A 20,195-nucleotide genomic window follows, 5' to 3' on the forward strand; every position below is an offset into this window, starting at 1 on the left:
TTTTACTCATATTTCACCAAATATTAGATTGGCAAAGAATCACTTCAAATCCGATCCTCCTATTTTATAGATTTTCCAATGGAATGCCCCATCAGGCACCTGGCGGAGTGTAGTCTGTGTTAAATTTGAGCCCTCTCATAGGCTGGAGTGGGCAGGGGTCTTCTGCTGACAATGAGGCTGCAAGCTGGTTAAGCCAGCTTTGCCTCATGAGGCCTGGAGGCCAGCACAAGGATGTCTGCAGGTCAGGGGGACAGGGCTGGGTATCCCAGGAAAGCACTGAAAGCTGTGTAGCAATCTGGAAGGATGGGGCTCTTGAAGGTGCTTCTACAAAAGCTGCCAGTGAACTCTGCAAATGTCTGGGTATTAATTTATGTGGCCGTTCCTTAAGAATTAAAGCTGGAGGGAGAAAAAGATTGAGGTTTTTTCTTCTTGCTCTCCTGAGCAAACAGGTATGACAGGAGAGAGAGCAGGTAACTCTTTGGTTAAGAAGCCGTTTCAAAAACCAGAGAAACCAAAGATCAGAGAGAGTGAGGACCAAAAAGCAGATGGACATGATGGCTGGGTTTCTCTCAGGGAAACATCATGATCTCCAAGATTTGTAGGTGGATGTTTTGGTCACTGAGGACTTAGTCAGTACTCGTCAGCCTTCTGCTCTTTAAGGGGTCGTCTTCTCAGGGAAGAGGTGTGAAATATGCACTCCTGATTTATCTCTGACTTCACAGGTGACTTTCAGTCGTTGAAATTTCTCTTTCTGCTTCTAGCACCGAGTGGATCTTCTTCAGCTGATGATTAACTCTCAGAATTCCAAAGATGTGGGCACCCGTAAAGGTAACCAGGGAGAGCTTACGAGGGGCCGCTGTGGGGAGGCGCAGAGCTAGGGTGTGGTTCTAAAAATGTGCAGGAAGTTTTCCAGGCAGCTGGAGATTTTTGCCAAATTGAAGGAAGACACGTGGTCAGACAGAAATGGTAGCCAGAGGTACTTTCTAGAAGTACGCAGGCACAACCTTGTTCAGAGCTCGAAGGGCAAGTATAACAAGGATGTCATGCCCATCAGTCAGTCATGGTCTGTGGATCACCTACAGCCGAACCTCTGGGGAGCTTGTTTCCAATGTCAATTCTCAGGCTCCTCTGGACCCAATGAGTCAGAACCTCTGCCTGGAAATTTGCATCAAGACTTCATCCCATCAGGAGGAACATTGCCCCAGTGTTGATGACCTTAACTTGGAACACTTGGTTAAAGTTGTGTTCATTAGCTTAGTCTACTGTAAAGTTCAATTTTTTCCTTTGTCATTAACAAGCAGCTGGTGGGAGAAACCTTTGAGACTGGAAATATAGTGTTCCTCTTCAAATTGTCACCCACTAGTTTTACCATCCATGGATGGTTTTTGACTGAAAACTTCATTACTGTGATGTTTGCAAAATGAATTTGTAATTTCATCATTCTTCTGTATTTATCAGTTGATGTTCTATTTTAAGGGAGAGCTTTCCATTCTCCCCCATCATTTATTTATTTATCTATATCAGTACATTCTCATGTGTAATTTACTCTCATATCTTTTTTTTAACATCTTTATTGGAGTATAATTGCTTTACAATGGTGTGTTAGTTTCTGCTTTATAACAAAGTGAATCAGTTATACATATACATATGTTCCCATATTTCTTCCCTCTTGCATCTCCCTCCCTCCCACCCTCCCTATCCCACCCCTCTAGGTAGACACAAAGCACCGAGCTGATCTCCCTGTGCTATGCGGCTGCTTCCCACTAGCTATCTATTTTATGTTTGGTAGTGTATATATGTCCATGCCACTTTCTTACTTCGTCCCAGCTTACCCTTCCCCCTCCCCCTATCCTCAAGTCCATTCTCTAGTAGGTCTGTGTCTTTATTCCCATCTTGCCCCTAGGCTCTTCATGAGCTTTTTTTTTCTTTCCTTAGATTCCATATATATGTGTTAGCATACAGTATTTGTTTTTCTCTTTCTGACTTACTTTACTCTGTATGATAGACTCTAGGTCCATCCACCTCACTACAAATAACTCAATTTCATTTCTTTTTATGGCTGAGTAATACTCCATTGTATATATGTGCCACATCTTCTTTATCCATTCATCTGTCGATGGACACTTAGGTTGCTTCCATGTCCTGGCTATTGTAAATAGTGCTACAATGAACATTGTGGTACATGACTCTTTTTGAATTATGGTTTTCTCAAGGTATATGCCCAGTAGTGGGATTGCTGGGTCATATGGTAGTTCTATTTTTAATTTTTTAAGGAACCTCCATACTGTTCTCCATAGTGGCTGTATCAATTTACATTGCCACCAACACTGCAAGAAGGTTCCCTTTTCCCCACACACTCTCCAGCATTTATTGTTTGTAGATTTTTTGATGATGGCCATTCTGACCGGTGTGAGAAGATATCTCATTGTAGTTTTGATTTGCATTTCTCTAATGATTAATGATGTTGAGCATTCTTTCATGTGTTTGTTGGCAATCTGTATATCTTCTTTGGAGAAATGTCTATTTAGGTCTTCTGCCCATTTTTGGATTGGGTTGTTTGTTTTTTTGACATTGAGCTGCATGAGCTGCTTGTAAATTTTGGAGATTAATCCTTTGTCAGTTGCTTCATTTGCAAATATTTTCTCCCATTCTGAGGGTTGTCTTTTGGTCTTGTTTATGGTTTCCTTTGCTGTGCAAAAGCTTTGAAGTTTCATTAGGTCCCATTTGTTTATTTTTGTTTTTATTTCCATTTCTCTAGGAAGTGGGTCAAAAAGGATCTTGCTGTGATTGATGTCATAGAGTGTTCTGCCTATGTTTTCCTCTAAGAGTTTGATGGTGTCTGGCCTTACATTTAGGTCTTTAATCCATTTTGAGTTTATTTTTGTGTATAGTGTTAGGGAGTGTTCTAATGTCATACTTTTACATGTACCTGTACAGTTTTCCCAGCACCACTTATTGAAGAGGCTGTCTTTTCTCCACTGTATATTCTTGCCTCCTTTACCAAAGATAAGGTGACCATATGTGCATGGGTTTATCTCTGGGCTTTCTATCCTGTTCCATTGATTTATATTCCTGTTTTTGTGCCAGTACCATACTGTCTTGATTACTGTAGCTTTGTATTATAGTCTGAAGTCAGGGAGCCTGATTCTTCCAGCTCTGTTTTTTGTTCTCAAGATTGCTTTGGTTATTCGGGGTCTTTTGTGTTTCCATACAAATTGTGAAATTTTTTGTTCTAGTTCTGTGAAAAATGCCATTGGTAGTTTGATAGGGATTGCATTAAATCTGTAGATTGCTTTGGGTAGTATAGTCATTTTCACAACGTTGATTCTTCCAATCCAAGAACATGGTATATCTCTCCATCTATTTGTATCATCTTTAATTTCTTTCATCAGTGTCTTATAATTTTCTGCATACAGGTTTTTTGTCTCCTTAGGTAGGTTTATTCCTAGATATTTTATTCTTTTTGTTGCAATGGTAAATGGGAGTGTTTTCTTAATTTCACTTTCAGATCTTTCATCATTAGTTTATTCTCATATCATTTTTAACTTTGATTCTAAAATTCTCTCAGGTTTGCCCACTGGATCCCTTTTAAGTAGGCTCCTGTATCCTGTTTTATTTCTTTTTTTATTCTTAAATGGTTTTTTTTCCACTAGACTATTCTTAGAGCAGTTTGGTTCACAGCAAAATTGAGGGGAAAGTACAGAGATTTCAAACATACATCCTCCCCCCACCTACACACAGCCTCTTCCACTATCAAAAGATCACATCAAAGTACAATTGTTACAGTCAATGAACCTACACTGACATATTATTACCACCAAAAGTCCATAGTTTACATTAGTGTTCATTCTTGGTGTTGTCCTTTTTATGGGTTTTGACAAATGTACAATGATGTGTATCTACCATTATAGTATATAGAGTATCATTTTCTGAGAACTTCCTCGCTTTCTTTTTTTTTATTGGAGTATAGTTGCTTTACAATATTGTGTTAGTTTCTGCTGTACAATGAAGTGAATCAGCTATATGTATACATATATCCCCTCCCTCTTGGACGTCCTTCCCATCCCCCACCATCCCGCCCAACTAGGTCATCACAGAGCACCGAGCTGAGCTCCCTGTGCTATACTGCAGGGTCCCGCTAGCTATCTATTTTACATATGGTAGTGTATTTATGTCAAACCTAATCTCCCAATTTGTCCCACCCTCCCCTTTCCCCCTGTGTCCACGTGTCCATTCTCTACATCTGTGTCTCTATTCTGATGCAAGACGTTCCAGGTATCTATTCTGTTTCCCTTAACTAGTCCTGAAAGGAGTTCTGGTTTCCTTTAGTGAGAAAGTGTATTTAGAAATCAAAACCTGGGATCTAGGAGTGTTCATTTCTACTATGGTTTCTTTGCTTCTACATCCTTTCGGTGGACAAAGATAAGACCATCAAACATATCATCAAATATATTTACACAAGACTGATGAACATAAGTATTTCTTTTTTTTTGTTTGCTTGGTTTTTAAAATTTATTTTATTTATTTATTTTTGGCTGCGTTGGGTCTTTGTCGTTGCGCCTGGGCTTTCTCTAGTTGTAGCGAACGGGGCCTACTCTTCATTGCGGTGCACGGGCTTCTCACTGCGGTGGCTTCTCTTGTTGTGGAGCACGGGGTCTAGGTGCACAGGCTTCAGTAGTTGTGGCACGGGCTCAGTAGTTGTGGCACATGGACTTAGTTGCTCTGCGGCATGTGGGATCTTCCTGGACCAGGGCTCGAACCCATGTCCCCTGCATTGGCAGGTGGACTCTTAACCACTGTGCCACCAGGGGAGCCCCAAGTATTTCTATATCTACTCATAACCAGTGATGTAAACAGAACGTCTCTTTAAAACAAGAATGCCCTCGTTTTTAGTTTATTTCCATGATATGAATACTCACACTTGGTTAATTTCAAGATACCAATGGTTTGACAACCATCTCACAATATTGTTAGATTTTTACAGATTGATTCTTGAGAGAGGGATGAGATGACTCTAGCACACCACTATAACTATATCCACAACTATGTCCCTGTCTATCTGTCTGTCTATCTATCTATCTACTTATCTATCTACCTGACATCTATCTAACTATGTGGTCCAATACAAATTTCTGTAGGAAATATTCTATATCTGCACTGTTCAATAAAGTAATCACTAGACATGTGGCTATTGAACATATGGGTAATGCCACAGAAGAACTAAATGTTAAATTGTACTTAATTTTAATCAATTAAAAGTTAAATTAAATAGCCACATATTAGACAGTACAGCTCTAAACTTTTAGTATCCTAGGGTTTATGCTAACTGGGGGAAAGAATTTGATAGTTGAATTTACCCACAACTGCTTCACAGAAATCATCATGGGGAAATCAGAACTCTGTAGATCTTTCTTCCACACATTTTGTATTGTTTTAGTTGTGAATTACATGATTGGGCAGGTACCATGTTGATCTGAGTGTTCTAAGTATCTAGTATAGTCCCATCAAATAGATTGGAGCCTGACCATGCTTGGATTTTCTCAGGAGAAAATAAAAATGGAGACCAATTTATAATCACAAGGGCTGTTTGCTGAGCACAAGGGAGAGCAAAGAGAGGGGGCTTGTACTGAGGAAGATGATATTCAGGTCATGATTGAATAAGCATTGCTGATTCCACTCCCTGGGTCCTATTTTTCTATATTGTATGCTGGCCAATGCCCTTCTAAGGACACATTGTTTCTTCTGCTATTTTAATGCCATTGATTAGACTAGGATCAATCAGCACTCTTCTAGCTTTTTTTTTTTTCTGTAGTTTCTGTATATCTGTGATCATCCATTTGAAGACTTGTGCCCCAAGTCTTCTATTAATTTTCCCTACAGTACAGCCTTAGTATTGCAAACTTTCTCAAAAAAATTCATGTTATACTTTAGCTAGAATAATATAATTTTTAAAGGAAAAACATGGCTACCCCATACTGTTTGTAGCTAAAGTGCATTTAGGATTCTCCAAGGGGCATACTGATAATGCTGTGTGTGTTAGACAGAAATGCTATGTCTTGAAATTACTCAGCTGTGTTGGTGGAGACTGTGGCATAACCAGGAGCAGAGGGCCAAGTATAGTACAGACCTTGAGGAAAAAGTGGATTAAGAAAAGTTTTGCCTGTTTCTGGCTCTGTAAAACAGACATGAGAATGCAAACCACTCCCAGTTTTGCTCTGAATTGCTTTTCCATTTTTTTCCCTAGGGATTTGGGAGTCTCATTGGGATTTCTCATCCTCTAACTTGTGATGTTTTATATTGACATGCTTTACCTACAATGTCTCTCCTCCCCTTTTAGCTCTGTCTGACCCAGAAATGGTGGCCCAAGGTATTATCTTTATTTTTGGTGGCTATGAGCCCACTGCTGAGGCTCTCTCCTTCCTTTTCTATGAATTGGCCACTCACCCTGACATCCAGCAGAAGCTGCAGGAAGAGATTGACGCAGCTCTCCCCAGTAAGGTGAGTGATGATACCTGGAGAGGGAGGGGGAAAGTGAAGCCTTAGCACAAATGTCTCCTTGCCACTTCTCAGGAGATTTTTGCAAAAAGCATAAGTATCAAAGTTTTCACTTGTGCTATTTAGGAAGGACCTCAAGAGTCAAGCACAAAGGGGGAAAACGTAGGTAATGCGTACTACTCACAGAAATATAAGTGGTTTGAAACAAGTGCTGGTCCTGGCATATCAGTTATCACAATAATGCCACATAAAGATCACAAAACCTCGGGGCTTCCCTGGTGGCGCAGTGGTTGAGAGTCCGCCTGCCAAGGCAGGGGACATGGGTTCATGCCCCGGTCTGGGAAGATCCCACATACCGAGGAGCGGCTGGGCCCGTGAGCCACGGCCGCTGAGTCTGCGCATCTGGAGCCTGTGCTCCGCAATGGGAGAGGCCCACGTGCCGCAAAAAAAAATAAAATAAAATAAATCACAAAACCTCAGTGGCATCTAACAGTAAGCATCTGTTGCTCTAGTGCCCACATAGTTATCTGCTGACATTGGCTGGACTTGCTTGGTTCTGGCTCTTGGCTGATCTAGGCTGGCCTTGTCTAAGCTGGCTAGGCTGACTCAACTCCACACTTGCTCCTCCTGCCTCTCAGTCTCCACCTGTCTACTTCTCAAGGCAATGGTAGATGGCAAGAACCAAAAGTCCAATCATATGGGTGATTTTCAAAACTCTCCTAGCATCACACTTAGCCAGATTTCCACTGGTGTAAAGTAAACCACCTGGCCAACCCCAGAGTCAGGATGGGAGGGAACCACAGAGGTAGGTGGCAAAGGGCATGGACCCAGGAAGGGCTGGAGAACTGGGACCATTAATTCAGTCTACCGCCCTGGGTACACTGCAGACTAGGAGGAGCCTCGGAACAACAAAGGGCTTAAAGTAGGAAACAGAGGACGTGAGTTTGAGTCCTGGCTGTGGTTTTGGACAAATTTTATCACCTTTCAGGGTCCTGGGTCCTTCAAATATAAGGTAAGGATAGATTGTAGTACCTAACTAAATTAGAGATGATCTGTCTTCTCTGGTAAACCACATATTGCAATTCTTTTCATTGTAATAAGATGGTCACCAGGCAAGAGAGAATTGCTAAAGCATTGTCTTCTTCCTCTTTTATAATAATACAATGACAAGAGCACTATTGGCCAACATTTGCTTTTTTACTATATGTGTCTGTTCTAGATGCTATTTATAAACGAATTTACTCTTCATAAAATTCTGTATAAGTCAGGAGAGGCTAAGTTATGCCTCAGTAGCAGATGAGCCCTCAAATCTCAGAGCTTTCATAGCAAAGGTTTACTTCTAACCCACATCTACATGACCAACATGGATTGTTAGTGGAGGATGGGAGAGGGCAGCTCTGCTCCACAGCGTTACTCGGGGATACAGGCTAAGAGGCTCCACCTTCCTGTAGCTACCTTATCTGGAACATGAGGACTTCCTGTTGTCTGGGGAATAAGGGACTCGAGCGTTGCTCACTGGCTTTTCAAATGATTTGTCCCCGAACTGACATAATCGCCTCGGTTCACAGCCCATTGGCAAAGCTGGTTTCCTGTAACTTCAAGTGGGCTGGGAAATAGAGGGACTACGTGGATACTGGGTGAGCAGTGAGTGTGTCTGCCACACAAGCCTATGAAGTGTCAACTCTAATTATCTCCATGTGACGTTTCAGAAACCTGAGCGACAGAGAGATGAAATACTTTCACATACTAGTCGTGTACCTAGTGGTGAAAACGCCAACCTATGTGCCAGGGTGTCTGTCTCCTGAGCCAACTCTCACCCTCTACAATGTTGCCCCTTAAATATAACCCCACGTGACAGCCACGTGTCACCCCCACTGGTCTCAGCTCTCTGCCAAGAGTGGAATTCTTTGTGGTGTGAGGAGAGCTGGCCTCTGGGGCTGCAGTGGCTTGTTTAGACCTTCAGACCTTAACAGTCACCCCTGAAGGGACCATAGGAGACTGTTCCAGCAACAGAGGCTGTGGCTGAGAGTAGGGTTCTCATCCTCTTGTAACTTTCCCTGGATCTGAAATTGTGTTCCTTGTAGCACCCAATCTTGCTCTTTGTTTTTGTATTTGGTTTAGAAAGGAACTCGTTTCTCCCTAAATTATTTATAGAGTTTTAACATCATAAAGTATTTTCAGATTTTATAGGTATAGTCAAAAGAATGAGTAAACGAGATTTCTCAGGTAAAAATTTTATGTTGAGTAGAGGATTTGCACTTATACATTTCTTCCCTTGGTACAGATGTGTGGCCTCTCTTTTGAAAGGAAACAGTGACTTTGCACATTTCACTTGAGACTAAGGGTCATAGTCTATTAGTCATGTTTGTTCTCGTGAGAAAGAAAATACACTAGCTGATAAACGTGTGGGATTTCAGGCCCTGTTTAGGGGATTGTCCCAATGTTCTCGTAGAGTCATAACCACTCCACACATCTCAGTGGGCCACTGAGCAGGTCAAAGGACATGATAGATATTATAACATCTATAAATGTTAAGGTCCTTTACCAGTTGAAATTATTCTCTGGAGCTCCTACCATTTCAATAGGACTATTTAGACTGAGTTGAAGTTTGATCCCAATCTCAATTTATCAAAATCTATTTCTTTCTTCCAGGCACCTCCCACCTATGAGTCCCTGGAACAGATGGAATATCTTGACATGGTGTTGAATGAATCTCTCAGATTATTCCCACTTACTGCTAGACTTGAGAGAGTCTGTAAGAAAGATGTGGAAGTCCATGGGGTGTTGATTCCCAAAGGGACAGTGGTGATGGTGCCACTCTTCACTATTCACAGAGATCCGGAACACTGGCCAGAGCCTGAGGAGTTCCGTCCTGAAAGGTAGGAGAACCCTGCAAAGGGAATCCTCTCTGATCCAGAGTGGTTCCAGCATATTAGACGCCTCTTACTGTAGGAGACAAATGAGCGATTGTACCATCATTTATTTGTGCCTCTTTTTAGTGTTTGATGTTTTTTCTTAATATAAGAGTGATCATTGTTCGAATCAAATTTTACAAAACTGTGGACTAGAAAAAAGAATTATAGCTGTCTACATTCCTAATACCTTAAGATAAGCCTCATTGATAATGTGATGTATGTCCGCATGGACGTTTGTCTAGGCATATATAGATTTTTTAAACTAGAATGGTAGTATATTTAATTTGGTTTTGAACTGCTTACTTGATTTCACAGTAAACTATAAACAACATTCTATGTGAATTTGTGTGTATATCTATCTAGCTATCTCTCTCTATATATAATTATATAAGTGATTATATGCATATGCCATAATTTGCGTAACCACTATCTTATTTGAGGTGTATAGGCCTTTTATTTCCTTTAAGTTTTTCTGTCCCTTCTCCTTAGCTCTTTGAATTCATCACTAATGTTCCCACATTTCCATTTCTTTAAACACTGGCTACATTTCCTCTAGCATTATTGTGAGAGTGCAGGCTGGGGACCTAGAGGTCTCATCCCTGGTGGTTCAGGCAGCCTCACTGAGGACGGAGGTGCACACAGGTGCCCTGGTTCTGTCTGTGGCTGCACACCTGGGCCAGTCCCTTCTACCTAAGTACTTGGTGACCTTCCAAAGAGAAGTCCTCTGCTCTCTAGATGTCTGAGACTTCCTCCTTGGAGGGGTTGAGCATCCTCTTTGGGAATTCAGAGTCAAGGTCTGGCTTCGGTACAGATTGGATTCTGGAAAGAGTGGATGCTTTCCCCCTTATTGTACAGTGAGCAAAATTTGAGATGAATAATTTAGGGCAGTAGCTGGGATCTAGACTTTTATGAGCCCCTGACTATAAGCTCCCTGATGGCAAGGACTTTATCTTGTTCGCCCTAGTGTCCTCAGTGCCAGCATCACCTCTACACATAGCACTTCTTGAAACAGGAAGTTGGAGTGGACCAAGTCCTCTGTTTTCTGGCCCAGGGAACCTCTGTGTTTCCCTGAAGCTCAGTAGCTCCCTCTCCTGCAGCTTCATGAGCCTAAGACCAGAGACCACTCACCGTTATTTCTTTTTTGCTGTTGTTCATTTTGGTTCACTTTATTTATTTTTTATTGGAGTATAGTTGCTTTACAATGTTGTGTTAGTTTCTGCTGTACAGCAAAGTGAATCAGCTGTATGTATACCTATATCCCCTCCCTCTTGGACCTCCCTCCCCCCCATCCCACCCATCTAGGTCATCACAGAGCACAGAGCTGAGCTCCCTGTGCTATACCGCAGGTTGCCACTAGCTATCTGTTTTACACATGGTAGTGTATTTATGTCAATCCTCATCTCCCAGTTCGTTTTTGATTCATTCAGTCGTCAAGCAGAGAGTTAGTGCTCACCTGCGTGTCAGGGACTTGGCCAGGCAGTGAGAAATCCAAATGTTTACAAAAAAGCCTATCATGGAGAATTTTTGGCGTATGCACAAGTATATTCTATAGGCAGTAACCTGTGGAAGACTTTTGATGTATCTATATGTGCCCATTCCCTGCCCGACAACCATCCCATGTCTCTGCTCCATCCACATGCTACCGCTACCCTCCTCCATCTACCCATATTATTTGAAGTCACAGTGTCTGTAAATATTCCAAAATGTTTTGCAAAGTAGGGACTCTTTAAAATATACATAATCGCAATGCTATTATCACTTTCCACAATTCCATATTTTTCCTTAATATATTCAAATACTGAGGAGTCAAAGTTGAATAAAACAGAGGTCTAACCATCAAGGAATTTATAGGCTAGTGGAACAGATAGACAAGGAAATCAGTGGTTATTCTATAGTAGCGTCATATAGTTATGGAAATGTGACCTAAGCATTCTGTGCTGTGGGGGAGACAGACAGACAGACAGACAGACACAAGGGGACGGGAGGGAAGGGAATACAAGGGGGAAATGACAATTTAAATCCTGGGAGCTGATTCTCCTGCTGCCTTCCCCCATGAGCACATGGCCGACATAAGTGTGCGTGGAGGCAGGAACCCACGTTTCCTTCAATCAGTTCAGAGCATGAACATCTCACTGCCTGAATGTAAATTTAGTGTTTAGAGAGAAATTTGTTTTTAAACAGCATTCATCTCATCTCCTCAACAGGACTGAAAGCTCCTATAGGGTCCGGGGAATGGGAAGGATCTGGAGTTTACCTTTCTCATAGCAAAATCACCACAGCAGGATTCAATGACTAGCTCACACAGGCATCCCTAATGCTACTAGTTGAGTGTTTAAGTTAAGCCTCAGACTTTGAGCTCTTGTGGGTTTTCTGTTTCGTTAATTTGTTTCATTTACTGTTGTGGAACCAGGTTCAGTAAGGAGAACAAGGAGAGCAGAAATCCTTACACATACATGCCTTTTGGAACTGGACCCCGAAACTGCATTGGTATGAGACTTGGTATCATGAACATGAAACTTGCTGTTATCAAAGTCCTGCAGAACCTCTCCTTCAAACCTTGCAAAGAAACACAGGTCAGACAGTTACCTAGCTGCATTAATTGTGTTTATTGTGAGTTTTTAAAACTGATATAGATAGATAGATATCATATATATATATGCACACACACACACATACACACACATATATGAATGTGTTCTATTCAAGCAATAATTTGTCATATTGGACATGAATGTATTTGGAGCCATCTGTGACCTTTAAGTGTCCTTCAGCTCTGGATGGCTAAGCCTGTGGCTTTGTAATGACCCAACCATAAAGGTCATCTAGAGTCAATGCAGTTAGCATGACATGATTCTTGGCAGTCTTTTGAACCTCAGCAATGTTTTAAATTTCATTTCAAGTCCACCGGAAGGAAGGGGAAGTGTGTGCACAGTCATGAGAGCACACACTGAAAAGTCATGGCTCTTCAGTGATGCTCTTCTCCACCAGAACTTACAGAAGCTCTCCTGGCAGTGGTTCTCAGCCACTGCTTGTATAATGAAATTACTGTGGTGCTTTAAAAAATCCTGATGCCTAGGTCATCTCATTTATTCTAAAATAATTCGCCCGGAGTGTGGCATTCAAACCACTCCCGCGGATTCTCCTGTGTAGCCATGGTGAGAACCCCTGATGGAAAGCATTTCTGCCAGATGTGAAGGACTCCCACAGCCCCCTCACCTTCCAGGGGTCCTGCTGCCATCAAGATGGGCTCCCTTTACATTCTAATAATAACTCTATGTGTGCTCTTCCTCGCCCACCACCCCCCCGATTCTGTTCTTCCCCCTTCAAGTTCTAGTTCAATCCTGAGCCCCTTCATGGAGCCTCCCCCACCCAGTGCACAGCCCACTCTCCCCTCTGCTCTGTATCAGTCACCACAGGCTGGCATCATGGTTCCCATGACCTAACTTAACACTTTGTCATGGAACCATCCAGTTTGGTTCCTATGTTTTCTTTATACCTATGAACGTCTTGAACTGTAGCCTCTCATTTTATTCCTTTCGTAAACTCTGAACGATGCCTCCCAGTCACCCAGCAAATGCTTAGGGAGTTAGATGTGCCGTTGATTAGAGTTCTTGGATACAAATTGTGAGCAATTTGAACTTCTGAAATTTAACAAATGACATTTGTGTACATGCCTGGTGTACGTGTGTATGTCTATCTGCAGGGGACATATATGCATGTCATTTGAAATTTTAAAATAACAAGGTGTTACATTTATAGAAAGATCTGGAATCTCTCCTGAAGCACACAAAGAACAGTGACCATTTTTTCATCTCAAACACGGCCCTACAAGAAGGCTTATTTCTAGGAGTCACACATTTAGTAAGAAGCTCCTCCCCTTGGGTAGGCTTTCTCAGGGAAGAGGAGGATAGAGACGGTTTCCGTTTTACTTGTGCGAGTCTGTGTGGCCATCCTGTAGGTGTGTACAGACAGGGGACTCAGCCCTGAGAGAAAGGGAGTCTCTGGCACACCTGGGAAGGGCAGATACTCCCTGAAGCTCCACCCAGCCATCCACAGGCTGGGGCTTCTCTCCTCCATGACAATTTGTTTGCCCTTCAGTCAACTGAGATTAGAAGGTCACTCTGTTGGTTCCCCCAACACTGAAGGAGTGACTCGGTGAGAAAAGGGCTAAAAGTACTGGAACAAACACTGTAGGTCGTCAGAAGTTCACCATTTGCACTGCATTTGGGAGACAGGAAATGTTAAAAAAAAAAAAAAAAAAAACCAGGCATAATGCTTCACAACGACCTCTTCCGATCATGAAACTGGATGGGTTCTACTGGGAGAGGTGACTGGACTCTGCAGAAGTTGAGGAAGGCCGATGTAACTAACATGTGTGATTCCTACTAGGATTACCTTGCAAGTTTCAATGGACACAAAATTATCTTTACATGGCTCAAGATAGTTGGCCATAATGCCTAAGAATCTGGTAAATTTAAAAACCTCATCCTTTGTACCTAAAATTTAAATCAAAAAAAGAACACAAGCCAACCAGATTTTTGTCTCTAGCCTAGTATGAAATAAGCACTCAATAGATATTTCGTGGAAAGAATGACGGATGAATGCTTCCACTATCTCGTCTTGACATAACTTAAAGAATAAGTATAAACAATCAAAGATAAGGAGGGTAGATTGGATGAAGCTACCAACTTCCATTTATAAGATACATAAGTACTAGAGATGCCACGTACAACATGATGGCTCTAGTTAACCTTTCTGTATGGTGTACAGGAAAGCTGTTAAGAGAGTAGATCCTGAGAGCTATCACCTGAAGGAAACAATATTTTTTCTTCATATCCATGAGCTGATGGATGTTAATGAAACTTACTGTGGTGACAATTTCACGATATATGTACATCAAATCATTATGCTGTGCACCTTAAACTTATGCACTCCTGTAAGACAGTTATGTCTCAATAGGTGGAAATTTTAATTTAATAAAAAAGATAATAAGGGAATGCGGCAAACAACTTTACTCCATATAGTTTATACATAAATGTGGCCAGTTCCTTGAAAGACACGACTATTAAAGTTCACCCTATGAAAAACAGATAAGCTGACCATCCCTGTATCTATTAAATACATGGAATTTGTAGTTTTTAAAAAAGAATCAAAGGTATACGATGCTAAAACTAGCTGTTATATGTTTGTAAAGCATTATTGTCCATAATGTATCTTATATATCAATACTTTGTTTCTCTTGCTGGCCTTGCTTCATTATTCGATTCTCACGTGTTTGTTTAACTGTTGCAGAGGCACCTGAAATTAAGGCGTCAGGTACTTCTTCAACTAGAAAAACCCATTATTCTAAAGGTTGAGCCCAGAGATGGGACCTTAACTGGAGCCTGACTTTCCCTAAGGACTTGCGCTTTGTTCTTCAAGGAAGCTGCGTCCCAGGACAACAGAGGCCTTGATTTACTTTGTGATAAGACACAGAAATGAATATTGGATTCCCCTCCTGCGATTGATGGATGACTAGAGACTCTGCACATTCATTTAGCTTTCTCACTGTCTACGTGGAGTGTTATATATATACATTAATAAATGCCAGATACGCAAACTCAGCTTATCTGGTTCTCACAGAACTATCTCCACCCCACCACACCCCACTTAGGACCATCTACTCCTCCTGAGCACTGATCAGAATGAAAGTTTCTCACAAGCTCTAATGAAAATAAGAATGATAGTGATGACTGAAGTAGTGACGTTCATATCACAGAGTTTATTTTGAATATTCTAAATTAAATATTATATTGAGAAAGTCAATAAACATCTCTTTACAAAAGTATAATCTGATGCCTTTGTGCACATTAGGGGGGGAATGTATACAACTGAATCAGGGAGATTCAGTGACTACTTGCTTTTGACCATCAAAATCACTGGTTGGTTGGGGCCTTTATCAAAACTCCAATTTGACTCCTATTCAATAGGTAAGAGCCAATCCACTGCGACTTTGCCTATTGCTTAGAAAGTATATTCGTAGTTTGTACCTACCTTTTTGGAGCACATATCTTTTGTAACACTCAACTGAGAAACTTATATTATTTGTTTGATTTAATGTTTTCATCTCATCTCCCCTGATGTTTCTGGAAGGCAGGAAAGATGTTTTTCACACCTCTTTGCATTCCATCCTCAACTCCCAACTGTCTTAACCACAGTGAATGTGGAATAAAAGATGGTTAATTGGTCAGTTGTTCAGGCAGAAAGGCTACAAGCACTGATCAGTTTCAGTTGGTATCAGAAGCTGCCCAGGGCTCTTCCTTTCCCTTTTCTGCCCCCTCCCTCCATTTTTCCTCTCCTGCCTTGCCTTCCCTTCCTGGATAATCCAGTCCTAAAGTCATTGGGGGGTGGGGTGACAGAGGGTGGGCAGGCACACAATGCAGGGTGGGGGCAGAGAAGGGAGGCACAGTGACTCCAAGTCAGAGACTGAGTAGGGAGGGGAAAGTGTCCACAGGAACAGCAGCCTGGCACGAGTGGATTCATGGTTGAATCGCTTGGGCAAAACTCTTTCCCATACTGAACTTCTGTTTCCACACCTGTAAAGTGGGATGTAAATAATCCCAACACTGCTTATCTCACAGAGTTTTCCTGAGGATAGCTTAAGAGAGATATGAAAGAACTTTATCAAGTGTACAGGGTGGTAGAGATGTTAGTGGTTAGTTTATCAAGAAAGAGACCCTCCAGGATGGAGTAGAAACTGAGCAGCCATGAGAAGACCTCCTCCTCTTCCCCTTGCTGTGAAGTCTAGGGAAGTGCTTCTGCCTCAGAATAGGGGGCTTTCTCCGTGGTGCAGTGCATGTGGGGCAGAGAGCATATCCTCCTACCTCACCCCAGTTCTCATCGACGGGCTTGCTAGGGAGACTTACCTCGTCTCTGTGTCGGGGCAGAACACTGGTCACTACCCTCTCAGAAGACCTGGGCTCTAGAGCTAGTTCCCCCACTAATTCCAGGGCAAAGCTGAGACTAGCGACAGTAAAGGCTTCAGGCTCTAAACCTAGATGAACTAAATCTGAATCCCAGCTCTGTAGGAATCGGTGATGAGTGCTTGGAGGGTCACTCAACCATTCTGTGCCCCTGTTTGTTGCTCATCTTTAAAATACGAACCATACAATACCTATCTCATGGGGTTGTTGGATGGATTGAATCACTTAATGCAGACCAACTATTCAGAACAAGAAATTTCTCTCTCCTTGCCTGAGGTTAGGTCTTGCTGTGTGTGTGTGTGTGTGTGTGTGTGTGTGTGTGCACACGTGTGTGTGTGTGTGTGGTGTGATGTGTCTCTCTCTGAAGCCCCAGTTGAGAAACCACTCTAGAATTTAGAGCTCAAGACCTAAATGGTTGGTTGTCTTCTCCCAGGTCCATCCTATTCCATCTTGGCTCTCCATCTTGCCCTCAGGAACTCTTGGTTCCTGACTAGGCTGGGGGACCTGGGGACCCTCAATGGCATGTAAGGGAAAGAGAATAAAGGAGGGGGCAGGGTCACAGAAGTTGAGAAGCAGGCCATCAAGGGGCCTCGCAATTTGGATAAGGTCCTCATAGGTCAATTCTGGTCAATTTTCCTCACAGACAGATGAGGAAACAGACCCAGTGATGCCCAAGGTCACACGCTTCCAATGCATCAAGTCCTGTCGATTCTCATCTCTTCACATCTTTCAAGGAGAATGGAATTTTAAAAAAAGAAAGGTCAACTGTATCAATGCTAAAGGAGCTTATTTTCTAGCACATGTCACAGATATAATTCAATATTTATTTGTGAAATTATTTATGTTTCTTTCCCTTTTAAGTGTAGGCTTCATGAGAGCAAGGATTTTGACTTCTTTATAATTAGTCTTGGCATGTGGCCTGAACACAGCAGGCATAGATCCCAACCAACATACAATGACACTGGGGTGAGGTGCCCACCTCCTCTAAGGCCAGGACAGAATGTCCTGTCACTATCTCCCCACCCTTGATACTAGGAGACCCTGAAAAGTTGGCTATTTCCCTCCCCCAGCTGCCAAAACTTAAATACCACCTGGTTACCTGCAAATGGCAAGATCAAGTTTTTCCCTTCTGAGAAGCATGAGGGCTTAGGAGCAGAGTTACAAACACATAATCTTGCTTTCATTGTTTGCACACTCCAGATTGTGAAATTTGAATGTAATGCACAAATCCTTCCAGAGTAACACTGCCTCTTCATACCTTGAGCACTTCTCTCAGCCGTGAAAGTCTAGATAGGCTTCCCAGAAGAGGAGTTACTTGGGCTAACAATATAAAAGGACAGGAAAATAAGACCAGGATGCTTCATCTATACTGATATCTGCGCCTAATGCTGCCCAGAATGCTATTTGAGGTTCAACTTTGAGTGCTAAGGACTGAGAAGCCATTTACACCTGATGAGGGAACTGTGTTCTCTTACCTGTATAATTAGTTCACCTTGGCTGTACTATAACTACCTGTTTGTCTCTCTCTTCAACTGAATACAGTCTGGGTCTTAGTCATATCTGCACGCTAAGCATGAGAACAGAGCTTTGAAAGTACATGCCAAGCCCATTAGTACACAGATGAGTAGATGAGAGACATGGGTGTGGGGTGACCTTCAGGCACACATGTCTTCCTTTACAATCTTAGTAGGTAAGACTTTTCACGTTAGGTGTTCCCTGCTGTGGAATGAAGGGACACAAAGATTATGCTGTCTATTTTTCCCCTGTGCAGAGTAAGGCCATTTGTATTGGTTAGGACGTGGCACTGGCTACATTTTATTCCAGGGAAATGACTAGCCTATCGCCAATGGGATAGATTCCAACCAGCTGGACCAGGTCCTGAGGTGAATAGGGCAGGTGATGGTCAAATAAGGCTTAGTGAGAAAATTATCTTAGCCGAGTACATATTTTGGAGGAAGATGAAAGCTTGTACTTTCTGCAAGGGTTTTGTTTTTAAGAAGAATAAGAAAGGCTGTGGGTTTAGTTGAGTGAACTAAGTTGTCAGAAGTTATCAGATGACACCCCAGTCATTCCATGTGGGATATATTTTGTGTCCCTCTCAGTTGGGAACATACAGAGGTGGATCCTACACACAAGACCCTAGTGTCCTCATGACCTGCACCTGTCTTTATTCCTGGTGAGGTGAGATAGAGTCCTTGGTTCTGAAGACCCATGGGGGAGCTCCTGGGCAGGGATAGCCATGGAGGTAGGAGTCAGAATTGTAACCAAGTTGCTGCTGCAGCCTCAGGTCTCACTATTTCCCATAGTGACCCTTATCACAAAACAGCAAACATTGCATACTGGCATTTCAGAGAAGACTTGCCAATCTACCTTCATGTTAGCATACATATGACATGTTGTCATCAATAGCTGTTGGGAAGCCACTTGCAGTCCCTGAACCTCAGTTTCTACATCTGTAAACTGGGGGTTGTGGCATGACCCCACTTAAAGGTGCCCAGACAAGGCACCATGAGGGGCCAGAGACAAATCAAAATTCCTAGGACTTTCCATCCTACTTTTCCTGGGGATCATCTTCCAGCTTCCCAGGTCTGTCCTTTGTTGGTATGGAAGCTTACAGCCACTTCTCTCCTTAGTCGCCTCTCTGTAGGGCTCCATTATCCCAGAGACTCCAGAGGTATGCTCCATACTGAGCTCGGTTGACTATCTCATTCCCTCCACTGGGAGACTGCCTCCAAGAAACGACCTGCATGCATGGCTTCTAGACCAGCAAAACGCCTGCACAAGGCATACGCCCACTTGGACTTGAATCAGCGGAAGGAAGAATAGATATTTTCATGCATTACGATTTCCAGTGGCAGCTATGGATTTTAACAGCTGCCTTCTCAAGAAAGCCTGAACCCAAAGATGACAAATTATCATGGTAGCAATTTCATGCTGCATGACAAGCTCCCAAGGAAATAAACGAGGGCAGGAGAGACAGTTGGGACTTACTGCACTTTACCAATGAGATCCATGCACTCAGGCCAGTGTTGGGCAGCCCTGGGGACTTTCAAAAGAACTGAAGGTGAGAAAGGATAAAGGGAGAAGGAAGCGCACAAACACAGCTGAAATGTCTTCCATTTCTGTTGAGTTTTAAGAACTTCAGAGGTTTTGTTTTTTACATAATCCACAGTTTCTCTGCCAAGCAGACAGAGAACCTGGCTCAGTGTAATCTTCAGCCACTCAATCCTTGGGTCTCTCCCACCAGGTATGTGGCAGGTGCTCACAGGTGACACTGACTTCTACTAAAGGCCTCTTCCTATCAGCTCCATTTAAAAACTGCTCCTAACATTTGGTAGAGTTAGTGTCATGCAGTAGAGAAGAGCATCCAATCCAGTCAATGAATGGGCCCCTTTTTCAAAATAAAACTTGTTGGTTGTCCCTGAAACACTCTGGTTACACAGGACTAGATCACATGTGCAGGTTTCAACAAGACTTTCCTCTGATTTCTCGAGACTCCTTGCTCTGTGTGCAGCAAAAGCGGTGGCCCTGGATGGAGGAAATCTCCCCAGTGGGGACAGGCTGCCTGCTACTTAGACTGCATGCGCTGCCCGGACAAGGAGATTTCCAATCACACAGGTACCGATCAGGAGGAATTTCCTTCCTCACCCTTTCATTGACATTCTTATTTGCCCCCCAAAAGCGAAGGATCTAGACTACGACTGAAATCTTCAAGTTCCCTCATTTACTCAGCAATTTCACTATTAAAGTTAATCCCTATGAAAGGGATATGAATTAATATTCCTATGAAAGGATACTCTTCTCTTTGGTTTATTCCTACTCC

The 20,195-nt window shown here is 42.5% G+C and overlaps 1 protein-coding gene across 1 annotated transcript in view; it reads left to right on the forward strand.

Moving 5' to 3' along the window:
- Window positions 1-14,798, forward strand: part of LOC113630463 (cytochrome P450 3A29-like) — a 29,102-nt gene extending 14,304 nt beyond the window's left edge. Inside the window, exons 9-13 of the mRNA XM_027125890.1 lie at window positions 762-828; window positions 6,338-6,498; window positions 9,148-9,374; window positions 11,821-11,983; window positions 14,703-14,798. Coding sequence (XP_026981691.1) covers window positions 762-828; window positions 6,338-6,498; window positions 9,148-9,374; window positions 11,821-11,983; window positions 14,703-14,798 — 714 coding nt within the window. The remainder of the gene's footprint in view (window positions 1-761; window positions 829-6,337; window positions 6,499-9,147; window positions 9,375-11,820; window positions 11,984-14,702) is intronic.
- Window positions 14,799-20,195: the final 5,397 nt, after the last annotated feature.

This window comes from Aethalodelphis obliquidens, unplaced genomic scaffold (genome assembly GCF_003676395.1).
Source record: "Aethalodelphis obliquidens isolate GAN/ISIS:26980383/991018 unplaced genomic scaffold, ASM367639v1 scaffold30, whole genome shotgun sequence".
NCBI classification, from domain to species: Eukaryota; Metazoa; Chordata; class Mammalia; order Artiodactyla; family Delphinidae; genus Aethalodelphis; species Aethalodelphis obliquidens.